This window comes from Haliaeetus albicilla, chromosome 23, assembly GCF_947461875.1.
Source record: "Haliaeetus albicilla chromosome 23, bHalAlb1.1, whole genome shotgun sequence".
In the NCBI taxonomy this organism is placed as follows: Eukaryota; Metazoa; Chordata; class Aves; order Accipitriformes; family Accipitridae; genus Haliaeetus; species Haliaeetus albicilla.
The window spans coordinates 23,192,244-23,219,556 of NC_091505.1; the positions used below are offsets into that span (position 1 = coordinate 23,192,244).

General features: G+C 36.9%; 1 protein-coding gene across 18 annotated transcripts in view; it reads right to left on the reverse strand.

Moving 5' to 3' along the window:
• Window positions 1-77: 77 nt before the first annotated feature.
• ZNF711 (zinc finger protein 711) overlaps window positions 78-27,313 on the reverse strand; it is a 46,879-nt gene continuing 19,643 nt past the window's right edge. For 7 of the 18 annotated variants that reach the window (XM_069811531.1, XM_069811528.1, XM_069811530.1 and 4 more), the window contains 8 exons: window positions 23,405-23,509; window positions 21,309-21,839; window positions 13,943-14,101; window positions 10,400-10,546; window positions 9,660-9,797; window positions 8,206-8,253; window positions 7,484-7,627; window positions 4,198-7,019 (listed from right to left, as the gene is read on the reverse strand). In XM_069811531.1, the coding sequence (XP_069667632.1) occupies window positions 5,842-7,019; window positions 7,484-7,627; window positions 8,206-8,253; window positions 9,660-9,797; window positions 10,400-10,546; window positions 13,943-14,101; window positions 21,309-21,839; window positions 23,405-23,483 (2,424 nt within the window). In that variant the 5' untranslated portion in view covers window positions 23,484-23,509 and the 3' untranslated portion in view covers window positions 4,198-5,841. The other 11 variants (XR_011329530.1, XM_069811540.1, XM_069811539.1 and 8 more) reach the window with 11 other exon arrangements.

The following is a 27,313-nucleotide window of genomic DNA, read 5'->3' on the forward strand; positions in this document are numbered from 1 at the left end:
CTGCACAGAGCTGATAGCATGCAGAGTTTCTTGTTCTGACACTGAAAAGCAGGAGAAAATTCTCTTCTGGTTTCTATTCACGACTCTACCACACAACTCAGTACGCAATGTGGAACAGTTTCTCTGCCTCAGCTGTAAAATAAAAGGCAAACAGAGCCCTGGTTCAAAAGTTACTGACGCCTCTGGCATTCTGTCTGAAGGGTCGATGCAGACTTTGAATACTATGTCAAGGTAACTTACCTTTACTTGAGAGTACTCTGCTGCTGTTCTTCCGTATTTTCTCTCTCAATTTCATTACTTTTAATTGTGGGCATTTGAAACCTGAGGAAAGGAAAATAGAGATGACGATCAAGCCATGAATCAGCTTTAACTGCTCCTGGCTTTTGGGAGTTCTTAGTCTGTCATTCAAACAACAACAAAAAATGCAGTAAACAAATCCAATATTTTAGAGCAACCCTTCCACACGTTTGTGAAACTCACTGCTTGCTCAAGCAACCACGATGTGTTTGTACATCCCACACAGCACCGTGGGAGCAGGCAGAGGAGAAACCCAAACACAGTGAAGAACAGCTGAACTTGCTCAATGCTGGGCACCCAGGTAGCGAACAGCTTTACAGCACACACCACCTTTCCTACTCCTGGTATTGTGGGGTGGCATTCTACCACAAACGCTGGGTAAGGTAGCTGACCCTGTCAGTGTTGCTGCAGGGACAGATCTGGAACAATTTGACAAGCAAGGACTGGTTTTTAGTTTCAGCAAAACAGCTCAAAGCCCTTACTAAAAATGGCAAAAGACAGGACATACGTAAACTTCACTAAGGAAAGTACGTATTCATGAAAGATGATCATGCCTACTAAAGAGCACCTTTAAAAGAACAGAGATCATGCAACTTCACAACAACGATGGGAGATACCAGTCAGAATTTTCAGGACAAGTAATAAAATACGATACCACGAACTTTTATCATTCAATTCAACATTTAAGTCAGAACACTTGCAAGGCTTACAGGTGGTAGTGTCTCTCCTTCACTTGCTTCCTACCATTACTTTGAAAATGAATAAGCAGGACCTGCCTGTAGAGCACTTCATCCCATCCTAAAGGCTTCATCAGTTTGGGTAACAGAAGGCAGTTTGCTGCTAGCTCAGGGGAGGGAGCCAGGCAGGGCAGAAGTACAGACTATACAAAGCAGGGATCTGTGGAAGTACTGAGATACAAATTTTACTGTTGTTTGACATGAAGCATTTTTAAAATCATGACACCTCCATGGTAATAATACAACAGCCCTCAACAAATTCTCTTAAATATTTACTGGGTAAGTGCACTGAAAAGAATCTAGGAACTGTGCCTCAAACTGCTCAGGATTCAGGTGAAGTTTTATTCTTGCATTTCAGAAAAGTAAAAATGCTACTTCCTAGTAAAATCTTTTGTTAAGAATACCAGCTGACCACTTGCTTTAATACAGAATTTCAGCTACTGGGAAAACATGGTTGGAAGGGGGAAGAAAAAAAAAAAAAAAGGTTCTACCAGTCTTATCTTCTTTTGGATGAATACATACACAAGATGTATATAAAAAGATCCTGAATTACTCAAACATATACAAAGTAGGATCACTGCATATAATACCACTTCCTCTCAGGTTCCTCTTTGCCTAGCATGCACAGTCTTTTATTTTCCTTTCCCTAACTCCAACTTTTACGTCCTTTCCTCCACAATGCCAATGTCACACCTGCAACACATTACACAGGCCTTTTCTTGTCGATTCCTTCCTCCATCCATCCATCACAAGATTCCTTTTTTTTTTTTCTTTTTCTTTTTTTAAACCACCAGAGCCCTCCTAACATCTTTAACCGCCTCCTTTGCCTATTCATCATCCAGCTTGGGCACACAGTTACAAGAAGCCTCGACATCTGCACCTATACAGAAAGATGTCAGTACTGGAAGAAGGCGCAGAAGCACTGGTGGGAATTTCGAACTACCCAACACCACATAAGTCCAGCCTCTGTCATAAACATCTAAGCAGCGCTGGACAGAACCAGCAAAGGGCCAAGTAGAAGAACACTCTCTCCCAGCGGTATCATAAGCTACTGAATTTTAAAACCAATGCTCAAGCAAAAAGTCTGACAAACTTATTTTTTTAAACTGTTTGAAATTTAACAGCATATAGGTAGTAAACCATTAACCTTAACACTGTGTGGGTTAAGTCTCAAGGCTTTTCCTCTCTTTGACAGGCCTTGTTTCCACAGTCTTTTCTTCTTAGCTAGGTTTCATTGTCCATACGCTGCCAAGAGAAGAGACAAACAATTAATATAAAGAAAGAACCATTCAAAATGCTAATGCAGTAAGCCAACCAAAGAGTGGTACCTCATCTTGAGACTTCACATTGGACAATGCCGCCTGTAACCATCCTGCCAACTTCGAACCCTCAAGTTTCTCCACCCAGCCATCACAAAAAGCAGGGCTCACAGACAGAAGATGGTACCAGTCTGCACCTGCTTCAAGCCCTACGTGCTTTCCCGTGTTTGTACCTTAGCTGATAATAACCAACTACGGTTGCTGTTTTTCCAACCACTATTCTCTCCCTCATATCTTGAAAAACATGGTCCTCACAGATTTTAATGTTGCAAACAGTATGTCCTTTTTTTCCCTCATTAAAAAGAAATCTCATTAGGTGGGCTTACAGAGTGTTAAACCTCAGCACCAATTTCAACTTCTGTAATACAAAGTTACAAAACTTAGATCATTCTATTTAATAGAATGATGAAGCTGTAAATGAATTAAACTTTTATCCAGCATCCACCACACACTTTCTGCTATCACTGAATATGTTAAAAAAACTTTTGTGCCCTTTACTGTATGTAGTTTAGGGCAAGAAAAAAACCAGATGCAATAGAAAATCAAGGTAACGAAACTGATGCCCCACAGCGTAGCCCGCTCTTCAGAACAGTAGGTACCACTCAACGACTCTGAACTAAACAACGGTCTTACTCCAAACAACTGTTCATCACAGAAAGAATTAGCCCACACATGTTATTTTAAGCTATCACGATACGTAAAGGTCAAAGCCTTTCACTGCACTTCTTGGAAGAAACACTACTGTTATCCTCAAATATACATTGTAAAATGTAAACATTAATATAGTTCACCAGTAAATACCAAGTATGAATAATAAAAGGTATCAAAACATGATCTGAATGCAATGCTTAAAAGCATCATGTCCAGATTTCATACTGCTGTCTAAAATGCTGGCTCTCCAGAAGTTTAACTTCTGCCATTTCAAGCCCCCACATCCTGTTCTGTTCCCCTCGAACTGAGGGACTCATAGACAAGTCTTTCTACAAAGCTGGCTATAGAAAACGTTTAAAATACTCATAATAAAGTACCTGATTATTCCGTCCATCTGTAAGGTGGAAAAATGAGCCAGCACCGATGTGTGCTTTGTCACAGAGTCAGAATGATCATCTTCAGTCTGCTATGAAGAAACTCCTTCAGTCTATGTATTCAATATAACGGTCAGGAATAAAGCATTAAAATTGTCAAAAAAAGCACAACTTTAATCTCTAAGATTTTTTGGAATGCTACGGCCTCCTCCTTTGATTGCTGGGCATACAAAAAAGTAGTATAAACAAACAGATGAATAGGTTCATGTCTGCGTCATTTCTAGTTTTTAGTACAAAACCTCTGAGTTCACTGGCTAAAAGCCGGATGGAAAACCTTGATGAAGAGTTCATTTAATATCGCACTCTCTTCTTAAAGTTTTTAATCTATTACTGATGTAATAATTCAAGCATTCTAGAAAGAGAGGGAAATTAAGATAGCAATATTTTTAGTATTTCATTTTGCAAGCTGTTCTTATTACACAGATAAATAAGACAAAACCTACCTGGGTTTTCCCAAAACATGTGAGAAGTTTTATGTTCTCTTTACTTAAAGGAAAAAATTTCAAAGGAATGTCAGTATCACATTTGATAATTATTTTAGAAGTAAGCACAAATACATTACCTGTAACTTAAAAGAGTTAGTCAAATAAACCCACAACACTCTCCCTTCAATAGTCTGATACATATACCTCAAGCAACCTGTTTACTTGAAATGTAATTACATATTAATTAGTGAATAACGTAATTAAAAATATTAGGCAAATTTACACAGAATGAGACTTTCCTAAACACCATAAATGAAAAGCAAACTCCAAAATATTTGGAGTGCAAGAGATGCGTTTTATTGTATGCCCGTTACGATGAGTAACACATTTAGAAATAATAATCCCACATAACAGTGACAATCTTATTTTACAGCGTGTACATCATTTTTTACAGCCACATAAAACACGTATTTTTCTAAGAGATTTCCCAAATTTAACTTTCTGAAGTTTAGAAATATAAAAAAAATTTATTCTCAAGGAACTGATTCTCATCTGGTGCAAAAACAAAACATGAACATTATCTGAAACACAAAGCCACAATATAGCATGAAGTTACAATTTATCATGTGAACAGCTGTGTGCAAACATGAAGCAACTAAAAAAGTAAAAAATACACATTATATGCATAACATTTATGAACAGGTTTTTCATTAAATAGCCCTAGACCAGCTTGTTATATTAAGCGCCATTTGATTTGCAGCATGCTAACACAAAGCATTGTTTAAAGGGATGCATATTTTAAATGTATACACTGTAAACTGAAGATCCACCTCCAAACTCTAGTGGCAGCATATTTTTCTGGTTAAATACTGCATATATACTTTCTTACAGATTGAAAATGCATGTTTATAGTATGGTATAGATTTTTTTTTAAAGAATTGATTAAAAGGTGCAATTTTATGTCTATATTGAAAATTTCATATTAGGAGGTAGGACAATAATAGTCATACCTTTTAAGAACACTGCCCTAAAGAACTTCTAAGTACTTTGAATTTTAATTAAAAAACCCTACATTTTTCAACTTTGTTTTTAATATTCTTTTTAGAGAACATTTTAAAGTAGCAAGAAAAAAAATTAGTGTTGAGTCACAACACTACGAGCTGCATCCATTTTATCCTTAAAAAAAAAAGTCAAAGTTAATTTTGTCATATGTGCCATACTGAACAACATTCAATTGTAGTTTCAGATAAAAAAGGGAAATTATATACATATACATCTTTAACCCTAGCACCAGAACACCACCTTTGAGATCATAACATAATGCTATATTTTAAACATCATATCCTGCAATAAAATAGGTTAGCAGCTTTGAAAACCATTAAAAAAATTACTTGTTGGACCTAAACTAATAAAGGAAACAAAAAAGTTTCCCATATGAAATGTTAAAACAAAAAAACAAACAAAAAAAGGGACAACCCCCCCCCGAATTTGACCAGTTCTGGAATTTAATTTCCAGGCACGATTTAAAAACATTATGATCAAGTGACTGACTAACACTCTCCTTTCAAAACTGCACAGGAAGTTAGACTCAGTTGCCTTTGCGAACAATTTGTAAATAACCCCACCATATATCTGAACTGTTTTCATATTGGAGACAAATGCTGTTACTGACAAAATGGGTACACAACCATCTTTGTTTTGTCTTCTATAGCTTAACAATGTGTAACACTATTAATTTGAAGACATTCATCCATCTTTCTGCATTCTATAGTGCTCTTTAGGTTCTGATAAGCAACAATCATAGGGCTATGAGATCCCCTGTCAACCCTAATACTTTTAAGACTTTTAATACAAAGAATGTAAAGTTATGATTTAATATCAAGCTTTGAAACCAGGAGAAACAGTTCATGAGATTTTTTTTTTTTTCCCCAATTAGCATATCACAGTTTCTAAATTGCTTCCTTCTTGAGATCATATATTACATTATGGCCTCTTTGTGGTGCCTCATTATATGCTGATTTTTTTCAGATGGTCTACGGAATCCCTTTTTGCAATACTCACACCTATGTGGATAGTCTTTTGTGTGTATTGATATTACATGTCGCTTAAAGCCTGACGCATCCGTAGTGCTATATTCACAATACTGGCATTGATAAACTTTTCTTCCACTGTGGGTCTTCATGTGCTTCTTAAGTTCATTTTGCTGCCTAAATCCTCTTTTACATCTTTTGCATTTAAAAGGCAGGTCCTTGGTGTGAACTGAGAGGATATGCCCACTAAGTACAAAAGGATCTGATGTTTTAAAGTCACAGTGTCTACACTGATGTATCTTTTTACCTTTATGGGTTTCACTATGCTTTTTGAGCTCAGATGGACGATGGAAGCCTTTTTCACATACCTCGCATTTGTGGGGAAAATCCTTTGTGTGAACTGAAATAATGTGTCGCTTCAGGTCACTTGAATTGGTGCTCTTATGGTCACAGTGTGGACACTGATGAGTCTTATGCCCTTGAAATAATTCTGTGTGCTGCTGCAGTTCTTTTTCATCTGTAAACGCCTGGGGACAGTGCTCACATTTAAATGGCAAATCAGTCCCGTGTTTGGTTTTGATGTGAGTTTTCAGATTGGACTGATCAGCACACCTGAAGACACAGTGCTGACACTGGTATGGCTTTTCCCCAGTGTGGGTCCTCATATGCTTTTTCAGCTCTGATGGATGACGGAATCCTTTCCCACACTCCACACAGACATGAGGGAAGTTCTTACTATGAACTGCAAGTAGATGTCTATTGAGTAGTCCCTGCTCTGCAGTTTCATAGTCACAATATTTGCACTTGTGTAGCTTAGGCTCCTTGTCCCTCAATATTAGTTTATTAGAACTCAATGGGCTCGCTTCTCTGTATCTTCTTGTATATTCTGTAAACTCATGGGTTTTATCAACTTTATTTATAAGTTTATGGCTTTCCAGATGATTGTGGAAACTTACTTTTTTGTTAGTTGTAAAGTCACAGTCTGTACACTGGTATTTCTTCTTAATCATATGATCTGGATGATTCTTCATATGCCTTTTCAAGAATCCTCTGGATTTAAATTTTTTCCCACAAATATGACAAGGGTAAACTGTTAAGGGCTGTCCATCAGGACCTATTATAACAGCTGTTTTTAAACAAACAAAAACAAGTTATGAAGGAAACAAATTTACTGATTAAGAAGTTTTAAATCAGCCAGCTGCTGTTCAGATTCATGCACTTACACTTGCAGCAGACAGAGAATGGTTCAGTAGTTTAAAAACAACCAATCCACAGCACCTACAGTTTATATAGTTTTGTTTTAGAAACTGCTCAAACAGATCAGTAATATCATATGTGCAGTGAATATATCCATGATTACTTTTTAGTAGCTTGCAAACTTCAGATGAATTGCATCAGCCCTACATGTACTGACTTTGAGTGGCAAAAACTATTACATTTTCTATGCACAGAATTGGAGGGGGAAGGACACAGGAAATATGCAAATCATAATTTATATTTTTTAATTCTGCACCAGCTTAAAAAAAAAAAGGGAATAGTACAGGAGTAAGTGCCACTCCATGACAATACGCATAACCATACAGTGTTTACCTGTTTGCCATTGCCTGGCCTCTCCTCTCCTCCTTTTCTTGGTTTTTTGTTTTAGCACTCTATTAGTGCTAATGCTATCACAAATCTGCAGGTATTGTGTTGCATTACCGTTTTTGTTTTCTAATCGTGTATCCAAGTTATTTCCTAGAAACAAAAATTAGACACCATAAAAAATCTTAAACAACTTTTTTCTTTGGGACTGATGACTGGAATTGCACAGCAGCATATCTACTTTTTAAAAAAAAAAATATTGCCCATTCCTCTACAATGAACATATATAAAAAAGATATATAAAGCACTACCAATCTTTGCTGGCAAAAGTAAAGAATATAATTGTTTAAACATTGACTAATTCTCAAATATATTCCTTGATTTCTCATAATTTTCAAGACATTAATTTCTTATCAGTTATGCTGATTGTTTCCTTTTATTTAACTTGGTTTTACTTCTTAACAACTGCATTATCTCTTTTCTGACTACAAAACTATACTAAAACCCCTGGCAGATCCTCCCAACTTCCCCACCCACTCTGAAGGCCTACAACACATCTAGGATTGTTCTCATTTCAAAATAGTAGGGAAAGACTGTGGAGTCCTTCAATACATACTTTATGGATAATTTTTTGCATTCACTGATTAGGAGAACTGACACATGAATGTATGCATTTTCAGAGACGGCAAGTTAGTTTTAAAGCTGTACCAAGCACAGTTACATGTTCTTACCTGCCGCTTGACCATCTTCATATCTTCTGGGTAGCCTTCTTTCATCTCCTGCAGAAAATGGTATTTTAGTCATTATAAATTACAATTCTTTTTAAAGACTATGGCTTTGAAAGTCTGACAGAGAGAAAGCTAACTTAGCTAGTAAGTAACAGCTTAACTCTATCCAAACTGAGATGTGCAGTTCCCAATCAGTTCAGTATTTTGTTAACTATGAGCCCCAGGAAATAAAGTCACATCTTTGTGAACAGTTAATATCCACTAAAGTTGTGCTTACATGCTTACTATGCTGACTGTCTTTCCTGCTTTTCATAATTAATATGCTTGTTTCTGCAAACCTTTAACCTTATATTTAACCTCAGATACCAATCCAGAAATGAGGTTATCTGAAATCCAGAATTTGTTCTTGAAATCGAAGTACTTTATCTTTCTGGAGTAGAACTAGGCAGATAAGACGACTTGCACCTTATCAGCTGCTCAGCACTCATCTATATGAGGCACTACAAAGTTCTGGCAGACGTAGAAGCAATACCTTAAGAGTATATTCCTCATTTTGGACTGAAAGTATTTACTGCTACATAACAAGGCTCCATGGTTCTAAACCATTTCATCAGCCCAACTACTGTGCTCAGAAACATTACACCAATGAATTTTAACTAACTTGCTTACTTAATTACAACATAAACCACTGATGACCTGATACCCTCTTAATATACACATAGTAGGCCAAAATCCAAAAAAATAATACGAAATGCAAGAATATTCAGAATTTGCAATATATGCTGATAAGACACTTCTAGTATTTGAAGCATGGCTGCAGAGAACAAATTACTTATTTTCTTTTTGTTTCTAACCTGAAGCACTAACAGGCTTAAACCAGGTATATAAACTAAAATTATTAGGAATATGTTTACAAATTTATTGCTACTATTCCCTTTTTAAAGTTTTTTCGCCTTCCTCCTAGCTTATGTAAAATAATTAAGGCTATTTTTGCAAGATCTTCAACAGCCAACCTAAATAACCATTAAAACCCATGCGTTCTGTACATCTGAGCTGGAATCAAGTTCTAAAAGCTTTCCTTTCTACTTCACAAAACTCAGCATGTAGCAATCCATTCATTGTATGCAAGACAATCAACTACTAAAGTAATCTGTAACTTTTTGACAAGCCAGCATTGGAAAAAACCCACCAATGTAAAAATGGAATTGTTTTCTTCATATTGAACTGAAAAAAGCCTACGGACCTTATGTGTAAAAAGGTCATGAATGATGTCAAAGTAATTTTTCACATCATTTCATCAACTCCACTAACTGACACTGCTAAAAGATCAGAAGGAGCTGTTTCCAAACCCCTAGGACAAGGTGAGAGATCATCACATTTGCACAGAGATTCTGAAAGCTAGATTAGGGAGAAAATAATGGAAGGTATTTTCAGAAAATAAGCATACAGATTCCTACCATAAGCAGCAGCCCAAGCAACAGGGACAAAAGTTTTATTCACGCCAGAGTCTTCAAGCTGTGTGTCTGGAAGTGATGTAGCTTCTTCTTCACCTACAATAACTTCCATATAAACTTCATCTGCTATTTCAGCACAGCCTGGATTAAAGGAGAAGAATGAATCTTTAATTTTATTCTGCTCATCCTAAATTTTCCTTCGTTTAATTTGCTCTCACTCTGATTGATACCCGCTATAAATTACTTTTCTTCCTTTGGCATTTATAACCACCCCTTCCCTTAGGGGATCATTGTTTATTCAGACATTCCTTGAAGAGAGAAAACACATATCAATAAATATAAATCCAAAACAAATACCAACATAAATTCAAATATACAATCTTATAAACTTGTAACTGATGACATTCATTTGCCACTTTGCCAGAAAGCTGATTAAACAAGGCAATTCACAGTAGGAAAACAGAAAAATGAGAAATTTGACTAACCTCATTAACTTCATCCATGGACATGTTAAATTTAATATAAATAATGAAATGATTGCATACAGTATGCACAAAGTGCATTTATCCACATCACTTTTAAATAATTATAGCCTGCTTTTTATTTTTAGAGAAGATGAGCTTAGTTTTCTACCACTTCAGGCTGAAGAATCCTTCAGAAAAATTAAGGAAGTCCTTGAGCATGATGTTTATATTGTTGTACAAAACAGCATGAGAAACAAAAATGTTTCTTATTATGCTTACTAATATCTTCATCTTCCTGAGAAGAGTCCTTAACAGCCATGTAAACCATTTTTTCTCGCTGCATTCTACCAACACCTCCTTGTTCAATTACTCCAGCTACAGAATGTCCATTGTGAAAGTCACTCTCTGTGACAATTTCTGTCCCACCTTTAACAAAAAGAAGTTAAACACATAAAGTAAATGTAAACAAAGCCACTGTTAATTCAGATCTAAGTATTTTTTTTCTTATTTGCAACAAAGGTATTTAATAAAACTCTAATTAAATGTTTTTACATCCATGTCTGTCATAAAATCATGCAAGTTTAATACTCTGGAGCAGATAAGGAAAAAGGTCTCTCAGTGTGTCCTGATAAATTCAAGGCTGAACAATCACTACCAAGAAGGATCAAGAGCCTTTCATGCATGCTAGCAGTGAACTCGGGTGCGACTGGAAACAGACACCTGCTCATGCCCACCAAAACAATGACTGTAATTCTAATCTTGGTCCAAACACAGCCTTTAAATTCTCTCTTGAGATGTGAACACCTAATTCTTATCCCTCTCTCTCTCCTCAAATCCTATTTACTCACCTTGCAAAAACTGATTCTTAGGTAATTTTTCCTACAAAGATTCTAATGTGTATGTCCCACAGTCATTACACAGGACTGAGTAGTAATTTACACTGGGGTTACACTTCTCAAACCATGAGAGAGCAAATGTTACTGCCAATTACTTCAACAAGAAGAACATTATCTAGAAAGAAAGGCTAGCAGGGATGCAAGGTGCCGCACCGAATCCCTGGAGACAACACAATCTGAAGAGTAACAGTTGGAAAGAAGGAAATGAGAACAACTGCCCACACGGTCCTGCTCCAGGTGACTGACAAGCTTTGGCCCACTGACTTACTTGAACGGAGGCAAAAGAACAAGTTCCAACCTGGAACGTGATACTGATGCTTGAGTCAGAAAGAGGTGGCAGATAAATACTGATGCTTAGTCTTCCATGCATCTCAGGGACTGAACAGTGAGTAGAGAAGCTGCAGATTATGGCAGAACAAGCTAACACCTGATATAACAAGAGACCTTGTTTGCTACTTTGAATGGTCCTGAAGGAAAATAGTCAGCTAGGCGGTTGAGTCCAAACCAAATACATTGATCCATCACTCCCTGTCAAGTGTTTTGTAAATAGGAGACTTTGCCAAACATCCTTCTTCCAACCAAACAGAAGCAGCTCTCCCACTGCAATCAAAATGTGGAATTTCTTTTTCCCAAGCTAGACAAAATAGAGATAATATTAAAATCCCTGGGACGGGTGATGTCTATGGAATACAGTGTACGGAGACCTTCACGCTTTTGAAGGCAATGGTGGCCAAAATGGCCAACCAAGATAGCAGGTACCCCTATGAGCCAGACAACACAAAACAGATCACAAGGAAGCAAGGAGAAAGACTTCAGAAATTTAGAAATTTGGTCATTATGACAGTTTGGAACAGGTAAGGTAATTCTGAAGAATTGAAAGAGAAATAAGCTCCACTGCAAGGTACATAACCTGCAATTACATGTATCATGTAAAATGGCAGAAGATGCTGCCTGAACGCCTGCACAGGAAATCTCTTCCATATCGACAGTCAAAAACAAACTTTCCTTTTAGTCACTGATCCTCAGTTTATAGTTGGTATACGTATGTGTGTATGCCAAAACGACAGGTAATTTTTAATACTTATTTTTATACTTTAAGTTTTACTCTTCCACATTTATGACAAAAGAAAAGTGATTTTGTCGCGCAAGCCTATTTTCGTCAAAAGTGGCTTTGCCAGGACGTTTATCAGAGTAACTAGACTGCAATGCAAATGGGTGACACTTAAGAACAGCCCTCCACCCCACCCCCATATACAAAAAGATCAAGAGACTACTGCTAATGGATAAACTTGAATCTCCGATATTCTTTGTGAAGACTGTGATCTCAGTTTCTGTATTCCTTAATGCTGAGCAGCAAATGTACACTACCAATCCAATCAGCTCTTTCCGAGCAGAAGCACTCACCAGTAATGAATGGGGTAATCTGCATGACTACCTCACAGCTATATCAGAAGCACTGAGAATAGCTCAGGAGAACATCCCTGCTGTAAATTAGTTTTCAGCCATAAGAGATTTTGATTCTTCCTGCTGCTGCATTAGCGGTCTGTCCATCAAGACTTCCTCCCAGAGGAAGAAACCGTATTTCAAGAACAGGGCCTGGCAATTCATGTAGGAACTGGCAGATGAAACAGATGTCACAATAGATAAGGGATGTCAAGATGGTGCTTCTCTAGATCCTTTCCCCATGGTCTTAGGAAGCACACAGTCTTCACAACCTCCTTCTCATACTTGAAACGAATTAAAGATCAAATACTGAAAATCCCAGGGCCTCACAGAAATACTCACTAACCTTCAGCAGAATCAGATACTGTCTATTCCAAAAAGGACAGCAAAACATGTAAAGTTACTTTGGCAACCTTGTGTAGGACTTGATTAATAGGCTCCAAAATCTACACTGTATCGTCCTGCAAAAGATACAAAGCAACTCATAAGACAGTCTGAACTAATACTGAACCTACCCTGAGAGAGAAAACCAAAGACAACTGCCCTGTTAGCTAGCAGTCTGATCATCCCTGGAACAATCCTTTTCTGCCATTAACTTGAGCTGAAAAGATGACTTGTTTCTCAGAGAAGAAAAATAAAGGCATCATAAACCTGAAAATTTCCTGAAGTAGCAGTTCAAGCCACTTGAAAAACAGCACCAGGATTGTTACTAATTGGAGGACTTTGCTGACCTAATCCATAGTTCTGTCTAAAGTTTGAGATTTTCGCAGCATAGCCAGGCCAATGCTACCAGTCTATGGGAGATAAACTCCTTTCTCTACTCAATGAAGAACCGAATCAGGCTGATTTGCCCCGTGAATGGCCCTAGGGCTCCAGGCCAGATACGTTCCAGTGAGGCAGAGTTTCAGTGCCTAAATTCAAAGGGTAAAGTGGAATGAGCCAAAAGTTTCAGCTCAGAAAACAACTGTAAGGGGACTCTGCTTCTACAGGTTATGAAGAACAGAACACGGGTTAGCTGTACGTCCACTTGCAAAGCACCTGGAAGTGCTGGTCTATCCCTTGCAAAAGAGAACTGCAAAGCAGTTCTGAGTTTCTTGATTAGGTCTGGAAATGACTGTATGCCTAAAACCCCAGAAATCTTCCCCTCTCTCTGCATCAAGGCCACCAAAGACTGTTCAATGAGCGGAATCCACTCTAAAGGCTTTTCTGTGCTGACACAGTCTTGCAACATCAGAGAAAAGCAGCAGCTGACACTCAACCACTTCTGCATTTGGGCTTTGGTTGTCTGAAAATAATTACTGCTAATCAGAAAAGAACTTGAGACTAATACACACCCAGTATTTACTGCATATGGGCAGCCTCCACAAATGTCACATTCTAAAAAACATTCCAGCCAGTGGATTAAATGAAATTAAGAACAACAAACAAAAAGACCCTGAAATACTTCATACTACTGGAAGAATACACAGAACTTAAAAGGTACCTATTTCGACATCATCTTCAGCTTCAGCTTTAAATATGTACACTTTGATAACTTCTGAACCAAAACCATCATCTTTAGCAACATCATCATTTGTCACCTCAGTACTGATTTTCAAGGGAGTGCTTCCTATATGGTCCAATTTTTCTCCAACATCATCCACTGTAAAGATAAGAGAGTAATAATGAGGTTCAAACACGCTTTTTAAAAGTCAAAGTAATCAGTAGCATGATTTTCTCCACTATTATCCCCATGCATAGTAAAGGTCTGTATTCACAAATGGCCTTTACGAAACAGTTCATCTCAAGATACTTAAAAGAGATTCCAGAAGTTCAGTACTCATTTTATTGCAACTCAGGAAACACAGCAAGAATTACAGAATGAAGAACACAAGAGGGAGCTTGTCATCAAAGAGAACATGGGAATTGGTTACTTCTGAAACTATTACACTTAGAAAGCAAAAATGTATCAGTAAGTAAAATTAAACATCTATCCACAAGTGTTATAAATTAAAACAGAATTGCCTGCTGCAGCCTAAGAGTCCCAAAAAGTTTCACTGCTTTAAGATACTAGTGACTTAAAATTTAGTAGCTGAAGCTTTTATGAAGAGTGATGACTCAGAGTATATTCCCAATGAAAGAAGTGTGCATCAAAAATTTGACTACATCTTCACCCTAAAAGAAATTATGATTTTATCCACTTTATCACTTGAAAACATATAAATTAATGAAGATTATTGTATAGTATACAGCATTAAAAGATGCAGTGACAATAAATCTAAATACTATTATGTGAAATTGACTTCTCATTCTTTATGTATGCAACTTAGTCACTCCGATTATTTGGTCTGTATATTCAAAATGCTCATTTTATTTATACAACAAAAATTACATTCAAACTATTAAAAGTGTAGAAGTAACACTATTTTGGTAAAAAGGGTATTCACATAGATATCCATATATATACCCCAAATTGCCAATACGAAGGCCACTGAACTAAGCATCTTTCTAACATATGTATTGCCAACACGCTTCTCTCAGTGGATAAAATTAGCTCCTGTGCAGATGGCCAACACAAACCTGTGCAATGCTCAACACCCACTGAAGTCCTCTAAAAAGAACTCCACAAAATGTAGACAAAATCTGAATTAAATACACTGCAGGGATACAGCAATTTACTGCATACATAACATTAAAATATCTGCATAGGAGATTAAAATCTTTGAAATTAATATTAAAGTGACAGTAGCGTTTCATGACTAAGAATGGAGTCTACTCAATGCGGACACGGAGGGCTCTGATTACTGAGGAAAGGATGGCTTACCTCGGGATGGCTGCAGCGGTTCCCAATCCCCCTCTAAGTTTCCTGCCCTCAGTGCAGTGATGACTGCTCTTAAGAGCTGCTTTTAACTACTTCAGGCTACAGCCTGGTGTACTGAGGTAAACCGGAGTTAGTTTAAGCTTTTCTTAATACTCCAGGCAGTCATGCGAAGTGGTTCAGAACATGCTGGAAAAGGAGCAGATGCCTTTCCCGCAGCAGGGTGGGAATCCACCACAGCAATCCCAAACTAAGCTCTTCCCGCTCACAGACAGGATTCCACGGAAACACCTATCCAACTAACACCGTTTTTCACCCCCACACTGAGGAACCTTATTTCTATTTCAGAAATCTTGGACTGCATCAGAAGAGTATATAAGTTATTGAGGACAGAACTAGATATAATGTAGGTAAGTACAAGTAAGTATTTGATTGCATTTTAGAACCTCTGAAAGTTATATATTTTGATGAAAATTAAACAGAAAACATTAAAAAAAAAAGCTATGTTTTAGCTGTTTCTTTTTGCAAATAAGAGATTAATTGCATTGCTGAAAAAATATCAAACTTGGATCAGTAGAAAAAAAATTAGAATTTCCTCAGGAAAAGAGTTTTTGTTTTTTAATAAAAACCATTCTACATCTGTGATAACATCGACGCCAGCAACAACATCACCTTAATTTGTTAGAATCTGATGTACTGCATGGCACTGACGTTACCTTGCAGGACAATTAGAACACTAAGAGTATGCACACCACAGATGAGAAAGCCACAACAGAGAACTTGGCATATTCCTTTGACACTTAAGTTTACCAGCATCAGGTTATTAGTACATCTTTATATCCAGCATGGGAGTGTTACTGCATCTGCTAATGGAAATTTTTTATGCTGCCAGAATGGAGTTATTAGAAGAGAGGATTATGCATCCTCTACTAACACGAAAAGGTAAGATGCTTAAAGATACTTATCTTGGAAAAAGTATTTCCATACATTTACTATGTTTGAATTTATTAAAGACCATTTTCTTTTCTGCATGGCTTTTAACATTTATAGAAGTTTCTCATCCATATTCTTCAAAACAATACACATACGTTTAATTTTAGTACAATGAACATTTCCACTGCATGTATGAGTCTTTGAAGGACTGGAGGTAACTAATAGTACAAGGCAGGAGTGATTATATATATCACTGTATGACTAGACATGCTGCCAAAATGCAGAAAGAATATTTAAAGGCTGGGTGGAAGAAATCACTAATTGTAAGCTGTTACTGTAATTTTAGAATTGGTAGGTGGTAGTAAAGTTATTTTCAGATCTGCAACTCAAGCAACACCAACTTTTTCTAAACTCATAAATTTTATAAACATAACACATTATCAGTTTAACACAGAAAATAAATATTTCTGTACTGGAAGGTTATTTAACAACAGCAACTTCCAACTGAACAGTGGAGTAAGCACATATATGTGATGAGAAGTTTTCTTTATGCCAAAAATTTCCAACTACTCAACTAATATTGGGTGACAATGACTGTACACCACTATGTATCTGGTGAAACAACAGAAACAAAAACCCACAGAATTTAGATAGTTGCCTTACCAGGACATCGACTGCAATACAACAAAGATTACACAAAGAAAAAACAAAAGAGCAATTTTTGAAGTTTACAAATTTTATAAGAATAAATATTTTCAGCCAAAAATATAAAGTAAAATACATGGATATAGCACGTACACTCACATGCTGTGTTTTACCATTTCAAGTAAAGCCCCCAAATCTTCAATATCCTTTAAAAAATAGGCAGCCCTGTCTTAGAGGGGCAAACTTACAACATTATTTTTAAAATTAGTGGTTACTCCCCCATCAACCATCCTGTGTATTTTCAGAGATCTTCAGTGTCTAAAATTTAAGATAAAGTAATGGAAACATACCAGGAAGCCTGTGTATTCAGGGCTTCTGGAATCACTTTTCTAAAAAAGCAAAAGTGTAATATAACAAAATTTGAAAAATATAAACTGGACTGAGAAAATGATACTGATATAGACTGTCATTTGTAAGATGTTGCCTTTTGTTTCAAATACTTCAACAAAAGACACTGAATCAACAATTGCTATTGCTTAAATTGCTCTCTTATATGAAGTAAATTCCATGTTTTCAATCTATTTTTTAAACACATTTAGATAAGGGGACAACAATCAACACAGCAGGACTTATAATCTTTGTCAAGTTCCAAAATTTTATGACTTTTTTTAAAAAACAGATCATGAAAATATTCTGTTGTCTAAGTAATATGACTTCAATCACAGACTGCTAACCCATCAGTGCTAAATTATCTGATGACTTTTCCCAGTGATAGTTCTCAGGAACAGGAATGCTTACTTTATGTCAATGGCATATGAAAGTGTCTTCCAGATCTGACTCATCCACCAGAAGCACTACATATTATTATCTCGTCACTTAAAATTAACTGAAAAAACACAACAGAGAACCTTTATAAATATATGCTGAATCCTCCTGAATAAACAAGGTTTAAAGGAAAACTCAGCACACTTCCAACTTCGAACTTACCTTACTTCGCTGTTTTCAGGTGTGTGATGTCCAGATTCACCGTGGATTGCCAGCTCCCAATTCATGTGATGCCTCAGCATGCACTATGCTGGTGATATCACACCCACCATAGGAGCCCATAGGGATAACATGAGGGCAAGATAAGTCCCGTGGTTTTACAATTTTTCATATTTTTCTAATGTCCGATATACTTATTTTATATCCCATAGGTTACAATATAGGAGTATTAATATTAAAATGTTTAGCAAATTACGTAACACTGTATTGTAATATACTAAAAAGGAGGTGGTGGTGGAACAGTACCTTACCCCTAAAGGCCAGCTCCAGTGTTGTTCTTTGGTGGGTATGAGGTCACCAACATAGTGCATGCAGGGCCAACACACAGATCGGGAGCTGGCAATCCGCTGTGGGTCTGAATATCGCAAACCTGAAAAACAAAAAAGGGTACGCTTTAAGCTACACGTGTGCTAACTCCTCCCTGGCAAAATGGGATGTACTGTTCATAATTTTCCCACCTCAGTATGAGATGGATTGGGTTCATGATCACACCATATACATTCATTTTGTATTAATCTCCTTTTTAACAAGTCCCTCTTAAACAGGTATTCTGGAGATTTAGAACAAGGGATCATGCATATCCCATGGCATACATTGTGAACATATCAAGAAAAAGATTTTTAAGTCTTACAAGGCTGATTTTAAAAAGCTGAATTCATCTGCATTGAGATAGCAGAGTGGTGATAATCTCCTAGAGAAAATTTCCAATTACAAAATCATATGCAGCTAGTTTACAGAACTATCAAGACAAACTTAGTATTTTCCAAATAGTATTTACACAAAAATATAATTACCAATAGCGTATAAAATATCTACATGGGAACGTCATCTTAAAACGGTGAAAAATCACCTTTCAGTATATTTAAACTGTAACTCCCAATAAAAGAGTAAGATAAGTTAAAATTCCACACTCAGCTCAGCTTCACACCCTAAAATGTAGTATTTTAGAAGTTCCCAAAATGTGTTCCACAGAACAGCTAGTGGTATTCCCTAAGGGCATTATCTGTCATTTTATGTAAAGTCCCCCCTTTTTCAATGCTAAATTTCATTAAAAGACAGCTAATTATTTTGAGAATCTTTAAAACTATCATTTTGATGTAATTTACATTATAAAAAAGTCCAACAGTCCTACGTATACACCCCAAAAGAAGTATCATAAAATTAATTTTCTACAATATTTACTGAACATTTTAAGTAAATAAAAAGAGTTTTAAACTGCTTGATAAACTGAAGCATTTATCTATTCTACACAATACCGCACCTCGAATACCATGTTCAGTTTTGGTCCCCTCACTACAAGAAAGACACTGAGGTGCTGGAGCGTGTCCAGAGAAGGGCAACAAAGCTGGTGAAGGGTCTAGAGCACAAGTCTGATGAGGAGCGGCTGAGGGAACTGGGGTTGTCTGGAGAAAAGGAGGCTGAGGGGAGACCTGATCGCTCTCTACAACTACCTGTAAGGAGGTTGTAGCGAGGTGGGGGTCAGTCTCTTCTCCCAAGTTACAACTGATAGGACAAGAGGAAATGACCTCAAGTTGCGCCAGGGGAGGGTTAGATTGGATATTAGGAAAAATATCTTCACCGAAAGGGTTGTCAAGCACTGGAACAGGCTGCTCAGGGAAGCGGTGGAGTCACCATCCCTGGAGGTATTTAAAAACATGTGGATGTGGCGCTTAGGGACATGGTTTAGTGGCGGACTTGGCAGTGTTAGCTTAACGGTTGGACTCGATGATCTTAAAGGTCCTATCCAATCTAAATGACTCTATGACTGCCTTAATTTATCTAAAATGATTACTTAAAACAAAATTCTAGATTAATATGTAGCTTCCAACAGTGCTATTCAGGCATATCATGATTATACATATATATAAAATCGAATTTGCTGAAAACTGTGTCTCAAAGTGGCTTCAAAACATTGCAAAAGCCATTGGTAAGCTTGAGAACACCTGACAAAACTGTAAACCTATCAGACACAGCTGGGGTCATCAAGTAACTGTTCCTGAATGTTTAAGATACTCTGGTCTAAGTGCAGTGATCATCATTATCAACCACACTTATCTATCTTAGAAGGAATTCGAAAGATGACTTTACTTACAATTACAAAGGTGCAGTTGGAAATACCGCAGCTACAGAATACAACTCATCATAAGTACTCTGTCAGAAAGGAGGAATTTGTTCAATGAAACAACTGACTGCAAAAATGGTGTTCCTTTATTTACAAACACACAGAAATTCTTCTGTTGTAGGTCTAATTTGCTTTTAGACTGAGGGTTTTTTGGTTCTTCTTCCAAAAAAACTTTTTTGACTCCTGTTAGTGACATATGGCATTACAGTAATGACAGAATGATAAAAAAAAAAAAAAAAAATCATTGCTGTCCATCCTATACTGAACAAAAAATAAATACAAAAAATATATTTTGCATAAGGGACATAAATGCTATGAAATATTGAAATCTTTATAATCACTAATCAGTCATGTCCTCTGTCTTGAAATTTTAAATAAATGCAGCTTGCTGTGAACAGACTGACACTTTGACACACTTGGCATTGCCTTTTTTTTTAACATACTGCTTCTGACTAAATAAAATCTGTTTTGACCTACTCACATTTCATTAACTAATTTGGGGAAGTCAAAAATCTAAAATGAATTACCATACATTTTATCAAATACGTGTAACAATAAAAACTGGTATCTTAAGTATAATTTAACCACTGAAGATACATACCTAAGGTCCTTTCAGTAGCTCTCACTCAACAAGTAGTATAGGACCATACAGTTTCCTCACAGTTGAATGCTGTGTGGAAACTTGAAATGGGCAGCCACTTTCCAGTGTTACAGAGCCAATCAATTAATGCACACAATGCCTTAATGTCAAGTTCAGTCCAGAACAGCACAACATACAATAAAATGCCTATTATAATTTTTAATACAGCTAAACAAACAATATTTTGTGGACACAAAACCTTACGAGTCAGATACCTTAAAAACCTATTTCTTTGTTGGATTCTATTGACTAAACCCAGCATATTATTTTTACATTAATCTACATATGTAATGTAGTAATCTACATAGTAATATACCTGTGTATTTTTTTTTTTTTTTAAAAAAAGTAGTATACTCAAAATATGTGAAATGTTTAACTTCCGAGTGTGTTTTTCTCAATTTTCAGGAATATCTACTTTCAGAAACACAAACATACACACTCATTCACTCAACAGCATGAATGCCATTCTTCTTCTTGCTGTACCAGCAATAATGGATTTTTCATCAAGAAAACCCAAATCCAGACACCAAAAATTAACTGGGCAACAGACTACTATTTGAGACTTCCAGTACAGAATGCAGCAAGAGTCAGGTTATAGTACCTTCTCCCCACCAGACCACTTCTACTTCAGATAATCTCCTGTTTATATCTACCTTTGTTTAACTTACAAGATATCATTAAGTAGTCTTCAGATGTACTCTTGCCATCATCATCGTCTTCTGTTTTTATAGTCACTGTGGAGCCAGGAACAGTACCAGCTGCTTGAATGACTGCTTCAGAATCTGAGTTCGTTACAAGAACTTCTTCTGAAACCATTGTAGGAGAGTTGGCTCCTGACACAGAGTCTTGCACCACATGCTCCAAATGTCCATCAGGACCCGTGACAAGGTCAGCCACAAAAACCTGATCAGGAACTCTAACGGTTTCTGTTATTAGATCAGAAGTCAAAACATGATCACTGGTATCTAAAGCTTCTTCAATAGCAACATCAGCTTCCAAAACAGAATCGGGAACAATTACACCTTCTGTTACAACATCAGTTTCAGTGATGATGTCAGGTCCTTGGACGACTTCAGCAGCTAAGCCATGATCAAGAGTTATTCCATCATCGGTAACAACATCAGAAACTAGGACAGCTTCGGGGACTGATACAACAATATGGTCTCCATCAATATGAGCAGTGCCAGCCATTCCAGCCACTATGAAACAATTATAATGAGGAGAAAAAGGTTAAAATTATTGCATTAGCAATTAGTTCAGATAAGGAACGGAATAATTTTATAGATAAGTTAAACACAGATGTACAAATCTGTTACTTTTCAACAATCCACATTTTGCATTTCACCCAATAAAGACTACCCAAAGCAGCCTGTATTCTTTAAATTAAGAAAAACAAAACATGCCACTTCTTTAAGACACAATGTGGAGTTTGCCCCCAATTTAGGTTTTACAATGCCAATACGTTAAAAACTACAGGCCAGTTTGCAATTTCACCTTTTTTTAAAGTCCAGTTAGAAAACATTTGACTACAGTAGCAGTTTGAACCTTCACAGAATTCTTGCATGATACTGGAAGTATGGCAATAATACATTAATTGCTGTTACAATAAAAGGATTCTCATCCTTTAGACTGCATGGGCCTTGATAAAAATAAATACTCAGTTGTATGCAATATTTATAGAACAATTTCCAACAACTTGCCACGTTGCAAGGAATGACTAGAAGCAGAAACCTGTTTTTCATTAACAGACTTGACTGGAGAGTCATATTTGCAGACTACTTTTCTATACATAAAAAATAATGCACACATAATAGCAGTTTTAATGAATAAAACACTCAAGAAAATGGTTCTTATCAGAATGAAAAAAAAATTAAAATTATTCAGCATTGTATTGCAAATGCGATTATTTTGGTACACTCTGAAGAGTACTAATTCATGTTAGAACAAAGACATGGTCCTTCCCAATACTTGAGGTGGTCACCTCCTGTCATAATGCAGAAATGGAGACCCACAAAGAAGAGACTGGAGATCTCTTGCTGTCCTTTCTCTAAACCTTCAAAATTGCTGAGGTTATTTAGCACTGCCACCAAAAGAAACAGTATTCATTTTAAAAAAAAGTCCAATTTAGAAACAAGTTTTCTTACATCAGTGCAGTCCCAGGACTGATGTTCCTGACAGAAGACTTCTAAGCACATGTGAACATGCAGATTCAGCTAAATCTGTAAATTGTTGCCTACATAGTAAGTTATCTGCTGTCACACAGACAAAAATACTATTTCCCACCACATATACTGAAATACCCTGAAGGAGAACTGGAGACAGTGATCAAGGTAAGCACACAAGAGCTCAGATGTTGTCTGCATCCTGTACTGGATGTTATTTACATCTTCTGTATGTTGGGAAATGGAACAACCAGTCAATGTGATTTCAAGAAGCACATGCACCACAAAACTGCTGAACTCCCAAAAACATTTTCTATCTCATCTAGAGCACTTTGGGCCACAGACTGTACTTCGGGTTTTTTTTTTTTTTCTTCCAGAATTACTTCAATATTTTAGAATAAGTGGCTATTTCAAGATCAGCAACTAAAGTATATAAAGACATACACACCACCTTAAATTTTGAATTTTCTCAAAAAAAGTCATGCAAGTAGCATTATTATGTTGGTCAACTCTACATCTTGATATAATTTATAAACATATAGCAAAACCCAGAAAAAACAGTCTTGATTTTATTCATTATTTTTAATAGTTAAAACGTTTACCAAAATCCTGCATAATCATAGTGTGAGGCATTTTGGATTCTTGTGTTTGCAGTCCAAGACTTCCACCACCTGGATCCATATTCAGCTAAGTTCATTCACAAATAACTGCAATAAAAACAAAATCATAATTTATATTGAACAGTGTTATTGCATTGATTAGCTTTACTGGATTAATGTGTCACACTGACAAACACAGAAAAGTATTTATTCAAAAATTCAAGAAAAAAGCATGCAGTACTTCATACAATTTGCTTTGCTTTATTCTTTTGGTTTTATATTTTTTTGACCTAAAATCCTGAAAATGTTTCCATCCATAAGTAGCCCTCCAGTAATCAAGAATTACACATGCAAGTGAAACCAAACAAGTCAGTAATTCTTGGTCAGGACTTAAAAGGGGTTTTTATGTAAGTCTTTGGTTACTGCTTAGCCTAGAACAGTTCTGTTTATATTCTGTAGAATTTAACTGGAAAGTGCTTTCTAGCTACCTTCAGCATGTGGAGGTACAGACTTAAACATTACATTATTTCTAGGAGCAGTAAGCACAAGAAATACCTAAACTTTCAATTTCCCTACTGCAAACTGAACATTAAAATAGTTTTGCAGTTTTATGAGACTATCTCCATAGGGTGACAGCTCACTGACTGACAGTAAAGATCTCACCTGCAATACCAGCAGTAGCATCAGGCCATAGTAACAAAACAATATAACACGTTAGTAAGCAACTGAACCTAGTTACAGGTAACTTATTATCTAGAAGCAGAAACTTTGTCCAGAAGCAAGTTAACTTTGTCTTAAACAAACTGTAGCTGTCTGTAGAAGCAAGAAATACAAGTCGGACATCAAGGGCGCACACGTGCTATTACTAACTACATAATATATATATATCTCTCACATCAACACCATAATAACACATATTAGCAACTACGCACGAAGAAGTCACCTTTCTCTATCCCTGTCTGTATATGCTCTTTAACTAATTATCAAGACTGGTGATTATGGATGTGTGGAGCTGCATCGAAGAAAGATGAGAATTGCATTGAGAGTATCAATTTTCCAGATTCTTTCATAATTTTGTATCTATCAGACATTTCAAAACAAATTTTAATGTGTAAATTTAATTCAACATTGTTTAATTATAGGTAAGTTTTGAAAAAGTTGCATAGCGCACTAAACTTACAAGAACAAAAGTGCTGAACCTGATTTTCTCTTCCAGCGGTTGTGTACGAACCCCTCTATATCATTAAAAAAAGTCTGACAAAAGGCCTGGTACAACATTTAATGAGCCCTCAGTTAGATTTGCATGCATAGTGCAGAACTACCCATTATAACAGGCAACAGCTAAGCGTAAGAAAGACCAGCTTATTTCAACATCTTCATTGCCATGATACTTACTGAAGAAGCAACAGTGCTCAACAGACTTCTGTGCTGACACCTCTGTTTACCATTCCAGCGTTAGGACTGTATTATGCATATTGGTTGACATTTTATTTCAAAACTGTCAGCTTATTCTAGAAATCTCATCTTCCAACACTGTCCCTTCTGTGCTGCCTCATTTCCGCTGCCAGGGAAAAGCTGGTCCTATGCAGCTATCTGCCATATCCCTCTAATAGAAAACTGATCCTTTAAAGCTTCTGATAGAACAGACCCGCGAACTCTTTGTCAACTCCCCACCATTATCCTTCAGTGTTACTTCTTTAGCTTCATTTTCTTTCTTTTCTTGTGTTTTTGACAACTGCTTTCTTGCTTTGGCTCTTCTAATTCCCCTTAATGCTTAGGGGCTTCTGTTTCCCGAGTTCTCTTTTGTCAGACTTGCCTATTTTCCTCAATCTTTTAAAATTACACCAGTTCCTCAAACCTTGCCACACAGCCATGCCAGTTTTACTCTTGAGTTTTACTTCTGAGATTCTCGCGTTCATTAAAATTCAATTCCAATTACATCCAAGAATTTTCACACATGGAGAGTAAACGTTGAGATTCTCACTAAACTCAGTTTTACCAAGATCTCCATTTCTGGTATCTTATCTGTCTTGAGGATGCTGAATCTCCTTCATAAGGTACAGCTACACAAGCTTGCTTTCAGAGAAGAAGAAAGCATGTAACATTTCTTTGACAGCGTTTCCATAAAATACAAGAGAGAAGGATAAATTAGCATTCCTCCATGCTATTTGCATTGCTACTAAGCATTAAAGCATAGGGATTTTGAATTATTTTGCAATTTGCTGCAACCCAAAAGACTTTTACACAAGTTCTCAGTGCAGATGAAGCGACTCCATAGAAGCAGCCACAGGAGTATACAGAGACCAAGGCTTTCACAGGTGAAAAATCTCTGTTGCACAAGACTAAAATCTTGTACTTTTTTGCCCCCTCATACCCAAGAATTGCAAATAAGTGACAGTATCATACAGAAAACGAAGAGTTTTAGGAGTTGTGGGAAGGGAATGCAGAATAAGAGCTCAGGTCAGTGCAAGCTGAATAGGAAGCACAAATGCTTTTAAGAGCAAGTCTCAGAAAGACGGTACTTTTTCTGTTGTAGTACCAACCTTGATTTTGCTCTTCTGAATCTCATAAAAAGTTGACCCCTACCCTACCGCAAGAATTTGTTTAGGTCTGTGCACTTAAACCCAAAATATGACAGAAACTTCTAGTACTTTGTGATACAACATATTTGACAACCCTACTGCAATGAAACATACCAAGTAGCATTAAGAGGTAACATAGTCAAGCAAGGCAAATAATAAAATAAGCCAAGCTGTAAGAATAAATGGCTTAAGCGCCTGAAATTGCTGAGATACCTCTAAGACAGAATCAAGGGACCCAGAAAGAGCCAGGACCTAATGCAACTCACTATCGCACTAATCCAGAAGTAAACTAAACTTTGCAGTAGACATGACGTTAATTTCTCTTAAAACATGAAGCTCTATCAATAACAGGCACTAGAGTCCACGGTAAAGGACCCCAAAAACCAAACAGATCAAAGCATCTTAATGCCAGTTACTAAGTTTACTGCAGCACTTGTGGCTCACCAGAACTGACAGCGCTGGATCCTTGGTACCAAACCAAGTCGCCATCGAGAAGGGAGATGCTGGCACTCTGTCAGTGCCAAGGGCCACGCTGCACTGGGCTGACCCACAGCATCAGGCGGTCTCTACTGCGTCGGGCACCAGGCTCGGTCTGCACGTGGAAACTGATGCTCCAGATGTCATTCAAGCCAGGCAGAAAGCCACCAAGGTGAGATGACGTGAAAAGTCAATTTTGGTGCTACACTGCTTTGCCTCCTTTTTTACGATTGTGTTAAATGCCTTCACTTCAGCGGGTGATGCAGAATGGCTACACTGTGCAGGCCACAACACACACGCCAGGTGTGTGCAATTTCGTCTTTGGGGTTTTTTTTAATATGAAAAAATACAAAACAGAGTAACGAGAGAAAGAAGTAGTATGTGGAAAAGACAATCCATGCTTACTGCATCTTCACTGTCAAGGAAGGAACTGAGCAGAGATTCCTTCTCTTACACTCTTGAAATCCTCAAGTGAAGGAAGCAGCAAGCAGTCCACAATGATGGCAATTTCAAGAAAAAGTCACGGATCCACCCCAAGGAGGTTTCAACTTAACTGAGAATACAAAAGAACCAAAGAACTTGTATCACCTAGTGTCATTATCACCCTTTCAACGCTTTCTCCCCGTATTATTTGCTCAAATCTAATTCTCTCAAATTGTCTTTAAATCTACAATACTAATTCTTGGGGACGACAATGACATAGCATTCTTCTTACAGAGCTACAAGAATTCCCCGATGTAATTTCTTGATGATGCCATAACAGAGCAAGTTAGTTCCACAAACCAGCTAGTATTATAAAAACGCAAGTCAAACTTTATCAATGAGGAAAGTAGTCAAGGATTTAACTAACAAT